We start from the raw sequence: 20160 nt of genomic DNA on the forward strand, positions 1-20160 counted from the left end.
AAAGAACATGAACTCCGAATCCTGTTTGTCCCACTCATTGCATTGTGACCTTCAGTGGGTTACTTAAGCTCTCTGTGCCTCAGTGTTGTCCTTTGCTAAAGGTGAATCATAATGACGAAACTCACTGTACCCTCTCTAGATCTCTTTGTACACTGGCCTTTCCTCTGTGTTAGCCAGTGTCTTAAACTGGACATATTTTACACTTACTTTTCCTTTCCTGAGAATGCATCTCATTGCTGCTGACAAAGATAAAAGGGACCTTTTTTTCTACTTTTGCTTTTCCATACTAAGTCAGAGATGCCATGCTTGAGACACAGAAAGGCAAACCTGAATAAGAAGTTACCATTGATACCTTGGCCTGGGGATGGGGAGTGAGGTTCTGCTGTCTGGGTCGGTGACACACTGCAGTGTCATAGGCTGGGTGCTTGCACCTGCCTCTCCTGATGGGACTGCTGGTGCCTGTCCTTGTTCCATCACAACTTGTCATTCTTGCCCCTAAGGATTAAAGCATCTCCGTAGTAGTGAATTACTGATTCTTCTGTTCTTAGGTGGTACATATGGCTTTTAAACAAAGTTAATTGTGATAAGAATATATAACATAAAATACCGTCTTAACCATTTTAAGTGGTTGTTGTTTTCTTTTGGGGGGGGGGTTATTGTTTCTTTTCTCTGTGTGTGAAACATTTATCAGAAACCAGAAAATATGTTGACCCATTCCTATGGAAACAGTGTTAAAGACGTGGAAACCTGGTTTATGAATTTTAGACTCCTCTGCTTGTATACTGAGAACTCACTGCTACCATATCCTCACTGTAGATACAACCTGAGAGTCTGCATAACAGGAGGCATTTTGCTTTCCAGAAAGTTAGGTATATTTTTTCCAGCTTTTTTTGACTTTTGGTCCTTAAGCATTTCAAATCAGCCACAAAGGCAGACTTGCAGAAAAAGAAATGTGTAGAAAGTCAGTCAAAGTCAGATGTTTCTGGTCAAATATGTCATAGCTAGATATAGCTGGTGCTTTTTCTGGCAAAGAGAAAAATATGGGGAAATAAATACTGGTTTAAATTGATTTTGTCAGTAACTAGAACAGGTCCTAAGATACTTAATATGCTCAACAAATATTTGCTGAATGAACAAATCAGTGAAACAAATGATTTTTGCTAAGTTCAAAACAAACACGCATAATACTGTTGTTGCACAAAGAATCTGTTTCTACTTTCAAAAGTTTAGTGACTAGCCTACAATAAAATTTGGTCCAAAGATTAGTTCCATTAGGACACAGAGGCATGAAATTCCTGACCATACCTAAACGGACAATATGGAAACCACATTAATTGAGGAATTACCTCCAATAATAAAAAACGGTTGAGATAAAGGTTCATTTCACTATTTTTGAAACTCACTGTAATATTTAAATTAGCAACATGTGGAACACATTATAAAAGGAATGTCCCTGCCCTGGCCAGATGGCTCAGTTGATTGGAGTGTTATCCTCTACCCCAAAAAGATTGTGGGTTCCATTCCCGGTCAGGGCACACACCTTGGCTGCAGGTTCAATCATTGGGGGTGCATTCAGGAGGTGCATATGGAAGGCAAGGATAGATGTTTCTCTCTCACACTGATATTGCTCTCTCTCAAACCAATAAACATATCCTCGGGTGATGATTAAATAAATAAATAAATGTCCCTGCTAAAAGAACAAGCCAAATTCTTATTAGAATACAATTTGCTGTTATAAAGTTCTATGAGGATTTATCATTGGCATTCCCTCATATGCTATCTTATTTACCAATAAAACATTTTGATGGTATAGTGCCCCAAATGTTCTATATTTCAAATTATTTACTAAAGACTGGGCTTTCTTCAGGTTAGTTGGAATTAATGATATTTGCTTATAAAATCAGGCATACCTTTTATTTGAGAAAAAAAGTTGAAATCTTATGATTTGAGGAAATTAGGAAGTTTGTGCTTAGGCTCAACACATTGCAGCTAATTTTTAAAATCATACAGTTTAGCAGTAGAGATGGTTGAGTGCCTTGTTTTTAAAAGACCCCACTCTGGGGAAGACCGATTTGGAGATAAACAGCCGGCACCCAGCAGTGGTGCATGGCTAATGTGGAACTCGTGGGAGTAGGTTAGAAGCAGCTCCCACTAATGAGGTTAACCAACACAATCTAATCACCCAGACTGAGCACAAAGCAGGCAAACAGCCTAGAAGCAGGGAGCATTCAATTTATTTCTAAATTATTTCTGGTTTGCTTTTTTTTTTTTGTATTCCACAGTGTCACCAAGTTGGTGGTAGGTGTTCATTTCCCTCTGTTTCCAAGTCTCTTTCAATTTCAAACATTGAAGTTCCCTAGTTAACTTACCGTTGAACCGTCGGCAAGATGCTTTTTCGTTCAACATCTGCGCAAGAAATTATTAAGAACCACTTCCCGTTGGCTGGGAAGTCCCTCTCATCCTGCCCCTTATCGACCCTCCAGTGGCAATGAACTTGGGAGGCAGCATCTCACAGAGACCCAAGGACACAGCCTGCCTGCCTGCATGGGGAGCGATGAGATCCCCAAACTCCCAAAGTGGTTAAGCATTCTTGTTGTTACTCACTTTATGATTTTTAAAGATTGATTCCAAGGTAAAAAAAAAATTTCAGAAATTCTTAGCATGAAGAAGGTTGTTGGGAAAACCAGTTGAACTTGATTAATCAGGCAACGCCCCCCCCCACACACACATTTTAATGAAAATTGGGGTAAGACTTCTCTGAAGCTACATTTTATGCTTTGTGGTATTCAGTATGGGGTTGGGAAAATCTCCCTCAAAGTAGAAATAGGTGTATTGTTTCATTGTAATATAAATATACTCTAGGTGTAAAATCCTTCAGACAATAGGGAAATCTATAGAGAAAAAGTGTCATTGTATATCTCAGATATAACAACCGTTAGTGTTTTGGTATAAGGCTTTCTACATTTTCCTATGGCTTTACAAGCATTCAGATAATTAGAGGGTATTTAAAAAAACACAGGATCAGAAATATACACACTATTTAATGTGCCCTTTTACATAATTTCTATATTCACATATACATTTTCACCATACCTTTTCATTCTTTGTATTTCACACGTGCCATTTGTGGTTCTTTCCAATTTTTTTATGAATAGAAAGGATGTTCTTATACATATGTCTTTATATACTTGCCTCTGTGTATCTTTGCTATGAATACTTAAAATGGAATTGTGTAAGAGAATGTGGACTTTTATCAATATTGATAACAATTGTAAAATTGCTCTCCCCAAAAAACCACATCGTTTTACCTGCCTGCCGATATGGCAGTGAGCGCCCATGCCTCTACACCCTTGGGAATCGACAGGTTGAAAAAGAAGTGTGTTAGCCTGTGATTTCAGGGCCATGGAAAGCTTTATCTGGGCGACCTGCTTGTGTTCCTGGCTGTTGAGGAAGGTCACCATCGCATACCCAGTGCATGCATTTGTTTCCAGAATGGTAGAACTCAAGTTCTCCTTGTATAGCCTTCTGTCAATATCTCAAACCCTCTTCTTGCTCTTCTCCTTCAGATTGAGGAAGACACGTGGCAGAAATACTACTTGGAAGGAGTCTCCAATGAAATGTACACAGAGTATCTCTCCAGTGCCTTCGTGGGTCTGTCCTTCCCTACTGTTTGTGAGTAAGTGACCATACTCATATGCTCCTCGGGCCTCAGGGATATTCACTGGGTCCCCCTCAGGAAAGATGCCCACCTCTGCCCAGCACAGTGGGGACACTGGACACTTCGGGACTGTGTCCTGTGGGCTCAGCTGTGGGCAGTGAATGGGAAGGTGGGTCGCTGAGTGGTCTCTGCTTGGGGGACTTCTGCTGGCCATACTTTTCCCTCCAGTCCTGAGGATCTCAGGTGTGGTCCATCATTTGTACTAAATTAGGAACTGCATTTTCCTGCAGATCTTGAATTATGCTCCCGTGATGCAGGCACATTTATGAAGGGGAGGCGTGAACCCAAGTCTCTCTGATTTTACTAGCAAATCTCGCTAGCCCCTTGATGAAAGGATTTTTAATCTCTTTCACTTAAGTCAGGTCATAGAGACATCAGAGAAGCCACTGTTCCAAGTGCCTTCTTGATTTGCTGAGGAAATGCAGAGCCACAGGTACCAGAAAGAGACCTTGAAAAAGTCCCCAACATGGACAACTGTTATGTTACACCTAGAGGCCTGATGCATGAAATTGGTGCAAAGGGTTTGACCCTCGCAACCCGGCTTCATCTGGAAGGTCATCTGGATGATCGTCCTGCTGTTCAGTCTAATTAGCATATTAGCTCTTTATTATATAGGATAGTAGGAAGGCTCAGCTTCTCCTGACCCTGGCTCAGCAGGACGGATTTGACAAAGGCAGCCAAGGGCAGCCCCAGCCATAGATAGAACAGGTGTCACCTAAGGAGCTTCAGGTGTCCCAGATCCCAAGAAACTTCCACCAGGACGATGCCTCAAATCCCCCCATAGGATCTCAGATGCTGGGTTTAAGTCAAACAGGGGCTTTGTTCCCTGTGAAGACACCAACTCCCTGGAAGCGTTGAAACATTCGGTCTGATCCATTGACCCCTTAGCAAGGGATTTGATAAGCTGTCTCTGATACCAACTGGGAAGAAACAGGGGAATCTGGGAGCCATTGGAAGAAAAGCTGCTCCCTTGTGCTGTCTGCCTGCCTAGACACCACACTGACCCTCTGGAAAGGAAGATCTGAGGAGGGGGCTCTCGGCTTCCCCTGGCTCAGTCCTGTTCTGTGCACTGTGGGGAGGGGCCGGGCTTGGGGTTTACCTGGAGACACCTGTCAGTGAGCACAGCAGGTGCGCTCTGTCTGTCCCTGGCCCAGACCCTGAGCAATCCAGAGTGGTTTGGCTGTTGACTGAAATTTCTCACCCTGTCTCTATGAGAAAGTTTAAATGCTAAATGGACTGGAAAAGTGAATAGGTAATTGATTCGGAAGAAGTTGTTTTCTGAGAATGGATGCCCTATTGTAACTCCCATGGTCTCCTGTCTCTGAAAGCGATTTCTCTCTGAAACAGAAAGACGTTAACCGTTCAGAGGCGCTGGCCCTGCAGCACTGAGGCCGTCCCTGGGGACTTTCTCCACCTTGGAGCCGGGCCTGCCTTGCACAGGAAGCGCTGAGAATTCAGGACTTCCAATAGGAGCTGGCTCTATGAACAGCAGCTGTGGCCTCCTGTGCCTGGAGGAGGGGTAGTGTGGGCACACCGCAGGGCTGAGGGCTCCTATGGCGTGGGAGGCATTGGGAGGGAGTCTTCCAAACCCTTTCCTTGGTTGTTGACGTTCCCTGGCTTGACCTGTGTTTATGTCGAACATGAGTGCGCCCTTGAAAGCCTGCCTTCCCCCTGCTTCTCTGCTGCTCCTGGGAACCTAATCAGAGCACAGGCATGCTGACCTGTAGGGGTAGGGCTGCTCGCCCTGGAAGCGGCTAAATGTGACCATGAATTTGCCCACCGCAGTATTTCATTTTTTACAAAAACTTAATTGCCAGAATTTCAAAATAGAAGTATTTTACATAAAAAGTAAGTTTTGGCATCTTCTGAAAATCTGATGATCCAACACAGGACTTGCATTTCCCCCGAGTGCTACTGGCTCTAGTTTGCTGTAGGGGAGGTTTCGTGCAGACCCTCCCATCCCTGACCACCTACCCCAGGCCAGGTCTGCATTTCCAGCCCAGTCCTGGCCTGCGGACACCGGAGCCTGCATCGCTGACCCACGGGGCAGCGTGAAACCTCACTGCCCTTCGGAGCCAGCTCAAGAGCCGGACACTGGTGGCTGCTGAAAATCCTTCCCTGGATTGATTTTCAAGTTTAGAACATGTCCCGAGGAGGAGCGAATCCCTCAGACACACCTTGTTGTCAGAGAATTTAGTATTTGTTCAGTACAGAGTCTGGAACACAATAAAACAAAAACCGTCTGATGTGAATGAGAATGTGTTCAACTTAGTGCCATTATTCGTTTAACACAACGATACGGCAGAGGTAGAAATAATCAATAAAGGAAGGACATTTAATGAGATTTAGGAACATCCCAAAACATTGAAGCTCTCCTCAAGCATTTGATTATCTAGAGGCTTAATTATCTGTGTTTTCTACTTTAAATTAAAGAAAAGCCATAATTCAAAGTTACCAGCAGTTTAATGATAACACTCTTCAATTCAGGTTAATTAAAGCACAGCCGTAATTAGAGTGTAGTGTTGTATATCACCGGGCAGGCGCATACGTATTTTCATTACAGTAAGAATTGGCTACTCAATTTCAAGATGACATAAAGGATGCCAAAGTATATTTTAAGCTGCTTCATGTAGACAAAAAAGAATTGGGGGATATTCTGGGTGTAATAAAGCACAGATCAAATACACAGATTTTCAGAGCGGTTTCTGTAATTATGCACCACATTAAAACAATAGGCAGCACATAACATCTTAAAGCATAAAAGAAATAAATGCGCTCTCCCCTCAGGCTGGCAGAATGCCCCTCTGCAGGGTGGGATCGCAACACAGGAGAGCTCGCTGCTATCTTAGAAGCTGAGAGAGTCATTCTGGGGAAAGACAAGGGGGCAGGATAAAGGGGTGAAATTCAAGGTCTTTCCCCAAGAGAACAGAATGCTGGAGGAAGAGAGGCAGGCGGGGCAGAAGGCCCCCAACGCAAGGTTTTTAAAAATCTCAAGTGGAGAGATACTCTCTCTTGGCCTAGGGAGATGCAGCAATAGAGGTTGACTTCTGGGCCCCAGCTTTGTTCCAAAAACAGTAACTAATTTAGATAAAATGCAATATCATTTCTAAATATTTCAGTTACATCTTCTCATTGAATCCTCATAATAGTTCTGAGATTCAGTGTCATGATCCCTGGTTTATACACTGAACATGTTGATGCCCCTTCCCACGCCACCTAGCAGACAAGTTGCAGACCCGGTGTTCTGACGCTGGGCCTTGTGTGATGGGGAGCAGCTTCGAGTAGTTGCTAGATGAGGGCTGGCTAATTAAGAATCTCCTGGGAGCTTATTAGATGGAGAGGTTTCTAGGCTATAGCTTCAGATTTTAGTATCTGGGGTAAGGCTCCCACATTTGCATTTTTTACAAACAAATCAGGTGATTCTGACACAAAGTTTGATGGCCGGGAACCCTCATGGTCCCCACCCCTCCACACCACAGACTGGGGTAACCTCTCTTATTTCCCACTTTGGGCTCAGACACTGGAATGTTTCTCTCTGATTTTAGCCCAAGCCTAGAGGCATGGGTGGGCGTCATCGTGAAGCTAAGAGTCAGGCCTTAGTGTGTGCTTCCTTGCCATCCTTCCTTCTCCGAGTAGGGTGTCCTGCACTCTCCAGGGACATGGGAAGGAGGCTGCGCTCTTGCACGCCAGGCAGACCACCGACTGCTCTCCCCACTCCCTATGCTGAATCCAGATCAGTACAGCAAAACAACGTGGAGTTCCAAAACCGTAATGCTCTGGGTTATGTTTCCACCAGGGATCATAACAGCAGTTTCAGGCTGGTGAGAACAGATACACACTAAATGCAGAGAAGCCCAGGGGAAGTTCAGGTTGCACCACTCAGAGCTGCCTCTTGGCCTCGTTGGAGGTCATGGTGGGCATGTCCTGGACCTTCTCCAGAATGCCCTTCAGATGTTCCTTTTAGGGGCCAGCACCTCCTGAGCATTTCCCCTTGGTTTTGCATAGCCGGCTTGTTCCTGGGCCCATGTGGCAGCAAGATCAAGGCAAAGGAGCTTGGAGATCTGAAGGAGAGGGTGCTATCCATTGTTGTCTGAACACCAGAAAACCACTCACTCTCTTTTCCTCCCACTCCCCACCTTCCTCAGCAGGTGACTGGAGGGTGCAGGTGGCTGGGGTATGAAAGCAAGGGGCTAGGGTATGAGGCAGGCCGTATTTTCTAGGGAAGTGCCCTGCCCTTGAGCAATTTACATAATAGGATGTTGTGTGATGCCATGCAGTGTGAGCTATGGAGTTGCTGGATACATGATTTGGGACGAACTATTTGATTTCTGCATACCTCCTCCCTTTGACCGTTACCAGCTGCCTGACCTGGGACTCGGTGCTTCCCCCCAGTTTCCTCATCTCTGAAAGAGGAATGGCATTACTTATCTCTCAGAACCAGCTAATGTCCTTTTCCCTTCTTCCACCTCTCCATGTCTCCCCCCCCCCACTCTGTCCTGCCCCATCAAAGATGATGGAAGCACAGAGGAAGAAAAGAATTACGCTGGCATTCTCAGGTTATATCTACCCCTCCCCTTTAGAAAATTCTGCCATCAGTCACCAGCCAACCAATTGAGTAGATATTTTATGAATGTGCGATGTTAGTGCCAGTGTGCCAGGCCTGGTGCCATCTCTAGAGGAGCCTGCAATTAGATTTGATCAAATATATGCACAGTAAAAGATTAATAACAATCGTTACAAATGCCAAGTAAAGGGTTCTGTTTCCCTATAGTGGCTGCCTTCTGAGAGTTTGCAGTCTGGTGACGGAAACTAATCCCATCCACAGAGACAGCTGAGCATCTATTGATGAGTGTTTGTTGGATGGATCTACACGAAGGAGGACAGATGCTGAGAGTTACAAGGAGGCAGAGCTTCCTGGAGGCTGGGCTGACCAGGATAAGCTTCCTGGAAGCGATGGCACTTGATCTGTGCCTTGTAAGGAGGATGGATTCAGAGAGGGAGAAAGAAGGAAGAGGGGATGCTAAGAGGCATGGGATAGGGAGGCTGGGAGTCACCCAGTATCACACAGAACTCCCTCAGCACTCTGGGCTCTTTGAGATTTCCCCATGAGAACAGATTGGTTTCCCCTCTAGATTAGAGGAGGAGAGGAGGAGAGGAGGAGAGGAAGCAGAGATCTTTTCTTAAAAACCATGTTTTTATTGATTTTAGAGAGAGAGGAAGGGAGAGGGATAGAGAGATAGAAACATCGATGAGAGAGCAACATTATCAATTGGCTACCTCTTCACATCCCGAGTCTGCAAACCGATCTCGTGCCCAGACTGGGAATCGAACCAGCAACCTCCTGGTTTCTGGGTCGATGCTCAACCGCTGAGCCACTCTGACTGGGCAAAGCAGATATGTTTTGACATGTGATGTTTTCAGGGGGAAACCGTGATAGTGATTTTCTCATGAGAACTAGCAAATACGAGGATACACCCCTGCCTCCAGGGAGGAGAGTGAGGGCCCAAGGAAGCCATAGGTGCCCAGGCTTGGCCGCAAGAACACTGAGGATACACCCCTGCCTCCAGGGAGGAGAGTGAGGACCCAGGGGAGAGGAGGGCGCGGGGAAAGAGGGCGGGCCCCGAGGAAGCCATAGGTGCCCAGGCTTGGCCGCAAGAACACCACGTTCCAGTTCCAGCCTCACTGTGAGCATAGCAGTCCATCATTCATCACTTACAAAATGTAAAAGCTTAATTGTATCAGGCTTTACAGCTCAGAGGGGATTAGGACCAAAGGCGGATTTACAGTATAGCGGGCCTCCCTCCGTCCCCCTGTGGCTGTGCAGCAGCTAAGATTCAGGTGTGGTGCGGAGAATTTAGTGCCTGGGAAACTTGGAGTTCTGATCAGGTCTCCGCTGTGCTAATGGGTGGGAGCTGTGCCCTCAAGCCTGGCTCAAGCGCGGCTGCTCCTGAGCTGGGTTCAGACAGCTTGGAGGCTGGGGCGATGCTCCATCCCCTTCCACCTGCAGCCGGGGTCCTAACGTTCAGGAAGTCATGCTCTTACCCTGTGTTGTTCTGCGCAGGCAGGTCTTTCCAGGGAAGCCACTTGGGGAAGCCTAACTCCTGGAGGAAGCTGGGTCTCCTGCCCCGGGGGAGCTACAGCTGCGTTCACTGAGTCTGTGACAGCAGCAGGCTTCAGCGAAAGACGTCCAAGTTTGAACATGAACAGAAAGAAGCCAGGAGGCCCCATTGTTATAAGATAGATTGTATTTAGCCAGGCTGCAGAAATGAGCATTTTATGTGAATTTATGGAAAGGCTCAAGCCTGAGCTTGAAAAAACTATCCTCAAAGAGCTGGCCCTATTCACGGAGTTTTCTGGGGGTATTGTTATCAGGACTAAACATAGGAGCAGTACGCATGCGTTTTTCTACTACAGGGACCCAGAAGGTGACCTGTAACCCTTGTGCATGCTAGTGAATAAGCCAGTGATCCTGAGCTACGAACACCCTTCCCTGAAGGCCACAGAGGCAGGAAGGTCAGGGAGGCAGTCCAGTTGGAAACGGGATGGATGCTATGCTACGGCTTGACTTGATGCTGGGTACTCATAGCAAACACAGAGCTTACGTTTCTGATTAATAATAATAAAGCTTTCTAAAATGTACTCATTCACATTTTAGACCAACGTCAAGCCCATATCAAAGAATGTAATTATGTTTAAGTTCAGGTGTCTTCGGTGGGTGTGCTAGTGGAGATCATTGTGAGTGTGCGTATTTGAGGGTTCTGAAGCCTTCTCGCTCCACCTGTCAGAACTGGAATCTGAGTAACAGCCTTACAAATGATGTCCATTTCCTTGATGCTCAGTCTTACAAAACCCCCTGTTTCATTTTTTTTAAATTAGCTGTTTCCATTTTGAGAGCCTATCATTTTGTTTGTTTGTTTGTTGTTGTTGTTTTTGTTAATCCTCACCCCAGTATATTTTTTCCATTGATATTTAGAGAGAGTGGAAGAGAGAGATGGAGGGAAGGAGGGAGAGAGAGAAAAACATCGATGTGAGAGAGACACATTGATTAGTTGCCTCCCACACATGCACCTACCAAAACCTGCAACCCAAGTACGTGTCCTTGACCAGGAATCGAACCTGAGACCCTTCAGTATGTGGGCCGATACTCCAAACCACTGAACCACAACAGCCAGGGCTCCAGAGCCTGTCATTTTAAATCAAGGCTCCTAAATGTGAATCTGTTTCATCCCAGCCCCTCCATCCTAAAGATCTGGTTTCCCAAAGCCCAGTGTTTACATCGGCATCTACTCTGATTACAAGGGTCGCTCTGGGTAACTGCAGAGAGATGGGCGCTTTGGGGAGCTGGGGATGGAAGGCACACTGAACCCTGCCTCTCCGGCCTCGCCCACCTCGCTCCTGGCACCAGGCCATGCAACTTTAAAGAGCTGGGGATGGAAGGCACACTGAGCCCTGCCTCTCCGGCCTCGGCCTCGCCCACCTCGCTCCTGGCACCAGGCCATGCATTTGCATATTCTTCCTGAGCAAATTAGAAGGTGCGCACTCTAGGAGAGGTTTCCATGCTTAATTCACACTAGCAGCAATGTTTCTAGTCCAGGGGGCTGATTTAGTGGCAAGAACAATGCATTTCCCTCTGGGTACGTAGAAACAGTTGGACTCTAATTCTTAAGAGCCTTTGCTCGGGAACATCTGGGTTGAAACTACTATAGTTAACAGATGATGTGGGCAGTAAAAAAAGGGGGGCTTTGTATAATGTCATTGTCAAATTGGACAGACCTCTACTTAATAATTACCAAGAAAGCAATCTAACTTGTTATTACAACAGTTTTATTGCAGATTGCTGGTTTAAAACCTTTTGTGTCAGTGGCATTTTTTTTCTTAAAAAAAAAGTCATTTCTATTCCCCTGTAATTACTTTTTGCAGCCAGCGACAACTTCCTGCATTGGACACATTGAGACATTTTATTTTTGAAGTCAGGAGTTAAATTTTTGCTAACTTATGGCTGATTCCATCCTGTTTATCACTCTGGGAGAGCTTTCCTACTTCTCTCCTACCCCTGCCTCACCCTCACCCTCAGCCTCCTTTCCCACCACACTATCTGGGATACATTTAAACACGGAAGCCTGAGGAAAGCCAGGGAGTGACTAAGGATTGGATGAACAAAGCCCATTTTGCTTTACCAAAAACAATGGTGCCGAATGATGCAAGTAAAACATTTAACCTCAGGACATCAATTTCAGGTAGTCTGCAGGCACATTCTTAGGAGCAAACCCCTGTGATAGTTTGTAGAGGGTCTCAAGGAGAAATTGTTGTCCGTATCTTAGATTTGTGCTTACATCAGGGCGTCGTGGGTAGAATGCACACCCCCACCCCGATCTGTGTGCTTTTAAAGAACAAGACACGTTAGGAAGCATCTTGTTTCACAATTCTGTACTCACTCCCAAGCCTTCTCTGCCTAAACGAGACTTTCCCAGTTTACCACTTTATCTCTTCTGTGTTATTCCAGCCACTCGTGAGGTTCTACTCCCCATTCTTTCATACATTTATTTAATCGGCATTTATGGAAGGCTTATGCTTTGCACTTTGCAAAATGCCAGGGAGAGAAAGCTTGCGTCTCACACAGAAAAAGCTCAGTCTAGAGGGCAGAGAGATGTATAAATCAAGGATTACCACACAAAACCACACCCATTCCCCTGTTTACTGGCCTTGATCTGCTTTCCCCCAATGGACCTCCAACAGGGGCTGCACCTCTGCTGCAGCCTTAAGCCTAGTACCCTGACATTGGCCGACTCTCTGTGTCAGTGTCTAATGAAAAACTGTGATTTTAACAAGGGAGACATAATTCTGCGAGCAGTGTAAATAGTAAGTTACCCAGTGTTGATATTTTGCAAACATCCAGGTGATGCTTTTAGAGCGGGGATTCAAATCTTCGATGCCTGTAGGGGGCAGGGAGCAACAAAGAGTGAACTGTGAGGTCTGAGACAATAGGGAGTGGTGGGGACTGTGGCACATTGGAGAGCATATGTCTCATCCAAAGGGGCAAGTGCTTTGGAGCTCCAATCTCTGTAGTCATAGGAAATGTAGCTTCAGTGTGGTCATATCTTGTTTGTCCAGGAAAGCCAAAAACTAGTTTTTATATGAAATCACCTGTTGGTATCTAATGCCAGTTAAAAAGCAAAAGACAAAAAATGCTGTGCTGACCAAACAGAACATGTCTGCACATTGGGCTTCTGGACACCCCTTCATGTCCTCTGCTTTGATGAGAAGCATTTGTGCAGCACTCTGCATTGAGACTTGATTTCCACTTTTGACATTTCTATATAAAAGTTGTTTAACCTTGAACAAATTGCTTAATTTCCACCTTCGGCTTTTCTATATAAAGGCCAGTGGACCTTGAGCAAGTTGCCTTCCTGTCTTTGGACCTCAGTTTGTCATCTATACGAGGAGCGCAGGATCAGCAGTCTCAAAAGGGCTTCAACATCTGTGGTCGTGGCACTGTTTGTATATAATCACTTTGGTTACATCACTCTGTCCCTCTCCTCTTTGTCCCTTTGGCCAGTGAGCAAAAAATTGTCGTGGGTCAAAGGGCTTTTTAAAAAGAGGCTCCTATAAAGTAGTAAACAATTATCTGAGAGAGGGATTTGAAAGTTATGAGAGAGGACTCAGAAATCTGCTGGCAAACCCCTGCTAGGCTACGAATGTGCGCAAGGCCACATAGATTTTATCAACGTTTCTGTATTAGAAAGCTCCTTTCTTCCTATATCTAGTTGGTAAATGATATCATAGTAGTTTAAAGATATTATTCATGATCACTATGAACCATTTCTTCCCTTCTCACCTGTAGGATCAGGTGGTTAAAGCAATAAGGATCTTTGATCCCATGAACTGCCAGAGTCCCAAATCAGAGTGGTCGTTGCTCACAGACTATCAGCAAATTGGCCTCTTCAGGATCATGCTAAGTTAAGATCAGACTTCTTGAGCTTTTGGCATTTAGCTGCTATTTACATTAGAAAATGGTTACTTAATCTTAGTAATTTGGTTCAACAAATACTGCATTAGCCAGCTGATATTTTAAACAGCTTAAGCTCCAGAAGTAACAGCCCCATAAAAAGGTACGTGTTAGTGGTGCTCTATGGGACGTAAATTAAGAAGAGCATTTTTCCAGCTGTACTTGGCCTGGTGTTTCAGCAAACTGAGTAATCAGCAGACATTAGAGTCTGCTGGCGGGAATCAGAAAACCTGCACATCACCAAGAGCCCCGGCACGCCTGCCTGGAAGTGGCCCTTTGAAATCTGACTGTCTGTTGAAAGCCATGTGGAGGACCGTGACCTCACAAGCTTGAATGAGCAATTGGTCTTATTCCCACCAGAGAGCAGGAGGCCTTTATCGGTACCTTACCTGTAAGTAACCCATCCGCAAGTCCAGCACATCTGATTATGGCACCTTGCTATTTAAAACCAACCCAAGGCTTCCCGAAATCCCACTTGGAATAAGCTGCAGACTGCTTGCTGTGGCCAACAAAGTCTTCTGATCTTGCTCCCGCCTGGCGTCCTGACCCGGTTGTTATCACAGTTGTATCGCTGGTCCTCAGATACCCCAAGTTCCTTCCTGCCTCAGGGCCCTGGCACTTGCTGTTCCTACTCCCTAGGATGCTCTTTCCCAGATCCTCTCATCGCCTGCTTCTTCCCATCATGCTCCAGGGCCCTGTGCTCTAGTGGCATGTCTTCAGAATGGTCCTCCTGGACCATCACAGATAACACACTCTTCCAGTTACTCTCCATTTGCTTAGGGGTTTATTTTCTGCAGAGTCCTTGTCTTCATCTGGGAATTTATTATTAACTCACTTGTATATTTGCTTATTGCCTCTCTCTGCCAACACACATTTTTCTGGGGATGAAGATGTTGTGTATCTGTCAAGTAGTAGGTGGGGACCTTGGCAAGTTACATGAGCTTTTTGAGCCTTAGTTTCATCACCTGTAAAGTAGAGATATCCCTAGAAGTCTGAGTAACTAGGCTGATCTCTCCCTCTGAGGGATATTGTGGGGACTAAGTGAAAGCTCCGAGAAAGGCCATGCCCTGTGGCCCAGCATTTCCTCCCCCTTACAATGCTGGAGCTAAATGAACATCAAGTCACTTCCCCGCCTATCAGTAAGCCATTGTTTTATTATACAAAAGTATTTGGAACATAAGTGATAATGCCCATTGTAGAAACACAATTATGTAGAATAATTTTTATTTATATGAGCTTTCATTTCTCTGAGTATATAAATCTGTTGTCACCGAATGATATCATGTTGTTTACATATTTGTATTCACATAATATTATTTGTTGATCTTATACCTTAAGATAGTCTTCAAAATGTCATTTTGGCCCTGGCCAGCGTGGCTCAGTTGGTTGGGCATTGTCCTATGCACCGAAAAGTTACTGGTTCAATTCCCTGTCAGGCACATGCTCAGGTTTCAGGCTTAATCTCCAGTAGGAGGCATGTAGGAGGCAGCTGATCAATGCTTTCTCTCATCAGTGTTTCTCTCTGTGTGTCCCTCTCCGTTATTCTTTCTCTAAAAATAAAATCAATAAAAATATTTTAAATGTTATTTTGAATGCTAATGTATTCCATATTGCATCATACTTTTTGCCTTGTTACTGCATATGTAGGTTGCTTTCAATTCTTCTTGCTCTGTGTAAATACTACTACCTTGAACATCTTTACACAGAAAATATTTTGCAGAACCATTTATTATTTTTTTTAGAATTGAACCCCAGTAAGTGGAAAACATTTATTGAGCTTGTCTGTATCAGCGGTTCCATGTGCAGTACTATGGGAAATTCCAAACCAGTCCAGATCTCTTAAAGAACTTCTGCTTGTTGAGGAGACAAAATTCAGATACATGAAGGCACAGCCAGTGTTAAGTTGACTAAGGGCTGGATAATGTGGTTGCAGACAAGGTGCTGGAGGAGTTCTGAGAATAGAAAGGAAATCAGAGGGCAGCGGTAGCTGCAGAAGACCTACAGGGAAGGTAGGATTTGATGTGGGCATGGGAGGGTGGGTGAGGAGAGAGGAGAAGATGTTCTGGGGGCAAGATCTGCATCAGTGAAGGCACGGAGGGAAGAAGAAGCTGGCCTCAAGGCAGCCTGAGCGGAGGGCAAGAGCCACGGGCAGATGAGGTGGGACAGCTTGGCTGGAGCCAGGAGTGACAGTGCCGCAGTCATGTGCCGGGCAGTTACACGGAAGCTAAGGATTATTACCATCATTCCGAGCACACAGGGGTCTGCTCGGAACAACAATATAAGCCATTTATACAAAAGACCAAAATGGAATCCAAATAACAGGTCCAGCTGCTCCAAAAGCCTCCCTCCCCCTGCAGTTAACATTTTACTACCCAACCGAGAAACTAATGAATCTGGCCCAGCACCGATCCCCAGACACCAATTCCTGCTTGGGTCTGTGTCTAGACAGCTAGACCTGAGTGTAATTTGCACTTTGAACAGTCAGCGCCTTATCGCTTGCAAGAAATCAGCCTTAATGGGGAAGCGGGAGGTGCCACTCCCAGCCCCGTCCACTTGGCACAGCGACTGCAGAATGAGGCTCCCTTGGATAAGGACGGGCTTAGGAGATGAAAGGGCCCTAACAGCACTGGCTGTGTGGCTCTGGTCCTTCAGGAGCGCTGACTGGGAGGTGTCTCCATCTCATTGCAGGCTGTGTTTTGTGAAGCTCAAGCTCCTCATGATAGCCATTGAGTACAAGTCCGCCAACCGAGAGAGCCGGTAAGTTTGCTGCGACTCTGCGGCCAGCTCACTTTGATGATGGTGAGCATGCATCCTGGGAACGTTCGGTCCACTTCTCTGTCTTGGGGATTATTTACTTGCTTGGGACCCTGAAGCAACACCTCTCAGACCCTATGACACCTTTCCAGGCATGTTCGACCAGGCACTGGCGTCTCTATCCCAGACCCGCCCGGCATCGGGAGGCCCTGGGCCTTGAGTGTTCCTCCAGGGAAAGGGAGGAGACCCAGCCCTTTCTCCGATGGTCCCAGCTTTCACTTTCAGCTCTCTGCATAAAAGTGGGGTCAGACACTGTCCTCTTACCCCCTTTTACTGTTGGGAGCACAAAGCACAAAGGTGGACGCCGACCTCATTGCCAGCAGGCAGGGGGCAGGGCCATGATGGGAGATCTGAGCTCTCTTGATAGCCGAATTACAAGCAGCCTATTGTGGACCATATGTGCTTCTCCTGGTGCAACCGAAATCCAGGTGGCAGGATATCAGCTTCATGTAAATTAGCCGGAGGAGCAAGGCACAGAGGCAGGAGCCCTCTTTATTTATTTATTTTGCACGTAATTACGTGCAAATGAGACTGATGAGGGACTGGGTCTGGCTGAAACAGATAACACCCCAGTCAATAGATGAGTTCACCCTGGAAGAAGGAGGCATCCCATTAACAAGGAATTCGGTGGATGGAGCACTGTATGCATTACAGATAAAATAGAGATGATTTCTGCCACCCGTCTCCCCCATTTTTACCAATCATTTTGGGAGAAAGGTAACTCATTGAGACATGGTCAGGCTTCTGTCCTCTGAAATGACATCCTGGCTTGTTCCTAGTTGTAGTCAGTACGTCTTCCTGTAGAGCAGACAGCCTCGGACACACACCCGAATGACCGCGCAGAGTGCAGGGCCAGGCTAGAAGGTTCCTTGCTATGATCGTTTAAGGCGTTTCCATTATTTGGATGAGTGACCCGATAACGCCAGACCTCCAAACGTTCAGTCTGTGTTTCCATGACAAAAAACGCTGGATTGTAAGCAAGTCAATCCAATGTTCTCTGTTACCTCAACCCCAGATCAGATTGCTCCGTGTCAATCTGATCAAACGTGCAGCTATTATGAAAATCCAAATCAACCCAAAGGAAGAAAAAGCGGTAGATTTGGTAGCCACCTGTAGAACATGGCTGTGGCAGTTAGAACATATGCACATAGACACATATTTTTCCTGTTGGCAAGTGAAGAATATTATTTGCAAAAAACCACTGAGAGTCCTGGCTATTTGCTGTTCAACTGATGACATGGATGTTCCTGGGACTGCTGCTTGTCCATGTTGTTGCCAATGCTCACCTGTACCCGGCAGGGAGGGAGGGAGGGTTGCAAATGATATTCTTTGTGTTGCCAACTCAGTAATTCTTTGTACAATTCAGTGTTCTCTCTTTCTTATTTGTGCATCTTTCAACAAAGTGTCCTGATGTGGGTGATGCTGAATAGCCTTTCTCGAGCATTCTGGAAGCATTTCCTAGCAAGAGACTGTACTCTGAACCCTGACCAGTCCTCTTCCACCTGCCACTCTTTGGTCCCAAGGAGGGAGAGAAACAGGCTGCTAATGGTCCCATGGAATGCCCTGCCCCCAGTCTAAGAAAAAGAAATCAGAGCTTTCCCCGAAGACACAATCTTTCCTTTGATGGACCCTCCAGTTAATTCACCAATCAGAGATGTTTTCAACAAAGCCACATTTACAGATAGAGGTTTTTAGATTTTTTTTTTTTTTAAGAAAAGGGAGAAAAGAACATGTCTGGCTTTGTTTTGGCTTTCTGTGTGCCGTTGCCAGCTTTAATCCTCAGATGTGGCTTGGTCTCAGTGTGAAGCTCATTGGTTCTTGTGGAAAAAGGTGTGTTTGAAGGAATGTGGATCATGCCTGTGAGAAAACACAGGGCTTATCAAACACAGTACCCATGACTCCAAGAATCCGGTGCTTGACCCTTCCTGAGATAATAACTTTGATTTTTTTCCCCTGCATTAAAACATTTCCCATTTTCTTTCCTCTCACACTTTTGAAGTGACCAGGTGTTAAAATTCCGAGAGCCCTGCTCCTCTGTCCCACCCCAGTGCCCCAGCCTGTCCTGAATGACCTTGTCCTTCCACCCCATGATACTGTTCTCATGCTTTGCTGAAAAACCTTGTTTTCACATGTACCCTTCAAATAATTTGAAACAAAGGTTTTATTCCTTCTTTTCCTTCTGGTGTCAATTTATTATCAAATTGTTTGATTTTAAATTCTTTTCTTGTCGTTTTGCAGAAGCCGAAAGCGGTATGCACTCTTCGTTAACTTTCCTCCCAACCTCCACCCTCTATCTTCACTTCTAACCGCAGGACTAACTATTTGTCAAGAATTCAGGAAGATAGAGATTATATATATGTGTATATGTGTATATAATCTCATTCCCTTGTCCTTATATATAGATATATATTTATATATAACTATATATGTATATTTATATATAAACCCCTGTCCAACTAGGGGACATAAAAATTGAAAGTAGCACATTGCTTTTCTTGTTTGATTTGTTGATTTTTTTGAATGACGCACTAACTTCTTTGCAGGAAACCTTAAAAAAAAAAACAACCCAAAAAACACAATCCTGTTTTCAGTCATGGCACCAATGATGGGAACAAATGCTATTCAAGTTGAAAAGGAGGACGCTTCTCTCCAGCCCTTGATGTCTGTTTCTGTCCTGTCCTGATGTGTCGTGGTGTCCACCAGACTCTGGTTTCATTTGTCTGCATCCCACATCCACATTCCCAGTGACCCCCGCTTCCCTGTGTCCACTTCCTAATTGGTAGAGCAGAATTCGTGTCCTTTTATCCACAAAACAGAGACCAAGCCCTTACACTTACTTCTTTTTCCTTAAACTTATTTAGATGATCAGATTTTGCATATGTGTTTCTTGGGCAGTACTCCGATGAGTACTGTCTATTGAGATGAACTCAGGGGCTTCTGTTTTTCTTAGTGTATTTGGGCATATTTCTTAATATGAAGTATCGCAACGTTCACCGTGTGACCTCACCTGTTTTGCTGCTGTTATATGTTGCATGAAGCATGACCGAATCCTCATCGATAGCTTTTTTTGTTTTTTACCTTTTTGGGTGAATATTTCCAGTGCAGCTTCTTCAATGTGTTCTCTATCTAAGGGCGTGTTGTTGAAAACATACTGTTGAGATGCCTACTTATTCACCTTCTAAAGAGTTGTTTTTCTCTGTGGTTGTAATCACTGTCACATGTTTGTTTTGTAGTGTGTGTGTGTGTGTGTGTGTGTGTGTGTGTGTGTTTCACCAATCAGAGATGTTTTCAACAAAGCCACATTTACAGATAGAGGTTTTTAGATTTTTTTTTTTTTTAAGAAAAGGGAGAAAAGAACATGTCTGGCTTTGTTTTGGCTTTCTGTGTGCCGTTGCCAGCTTTAATCCTCAGATGTGGCTTGGTCTCAGTGTGAAGCTCATTGGTTCTTGTGGAAAAAGGTGTGTTTGAAGGAATGTGGATCATGCCTGTGAGAAAACACAGGGCTTATCAAACACAGTACCCATGACTCCAAGAATCCGGTGCTTGACCCTTCCTGAGATAATAACTTTGATTTTTTTCCCCTGCATTAAAACATTTCCCATTTTCTTTCCTCTCACACTTT

The 20160-nt window shown here is 45.0% G+C and overlaps 1 protein-coding gene across 32 annotated transcripts in view; it reads left to right on the forward strand.

Moving 5' to 3' along the window:
• The window catches only part of KCNMA1 (potassium channel, calcium activated large conductance subfamily M alpha, member 1), a 697075-nt gene that overhangs the window by 532978 nt on the left and 143937 nt on the right, over positions 1-20160 (forward strand). For 17 of the 32 annotated variants that reach the window (XM_014538329.1, XM_005864643.2, XM_005864635.2 and 14 more), the window contains exons 15-16: positions 3567-3676; positions 16413-16481. In XM_014538329.1, the coding sequence (XP_014393815.1) occupies positions 3567-3676; positions 16413-16481 (179 nt within the window). Of the gene's footprint in view, positions 1-3566; positions 3677-16412; positions 16482-18776; positions 18789-20160 lie in introns of all 32 variants that reach the window. The other 15 variants (XM_014538327.1, XM_005864642.2, XM_014538330.1 and 12 more) reach the window with 1 other exon arrangement.

The sequence above is a fragment of the Myotis brandtii genome, unplaced genomic scaffold (assembly GCF_000412655.1).
Source record: "Myotis brandtii unplaced genomic scaffold, ASM41265v1 scaffold190, whole genome shotgun sequence".
NCBI classification, from domain to species: domain Eukaryota; kingdom Metazoa; phylum Chordata; class Mammalia; order Chiroptera; family Vespertilionidae; genus Myotis; species Myotis brandtii.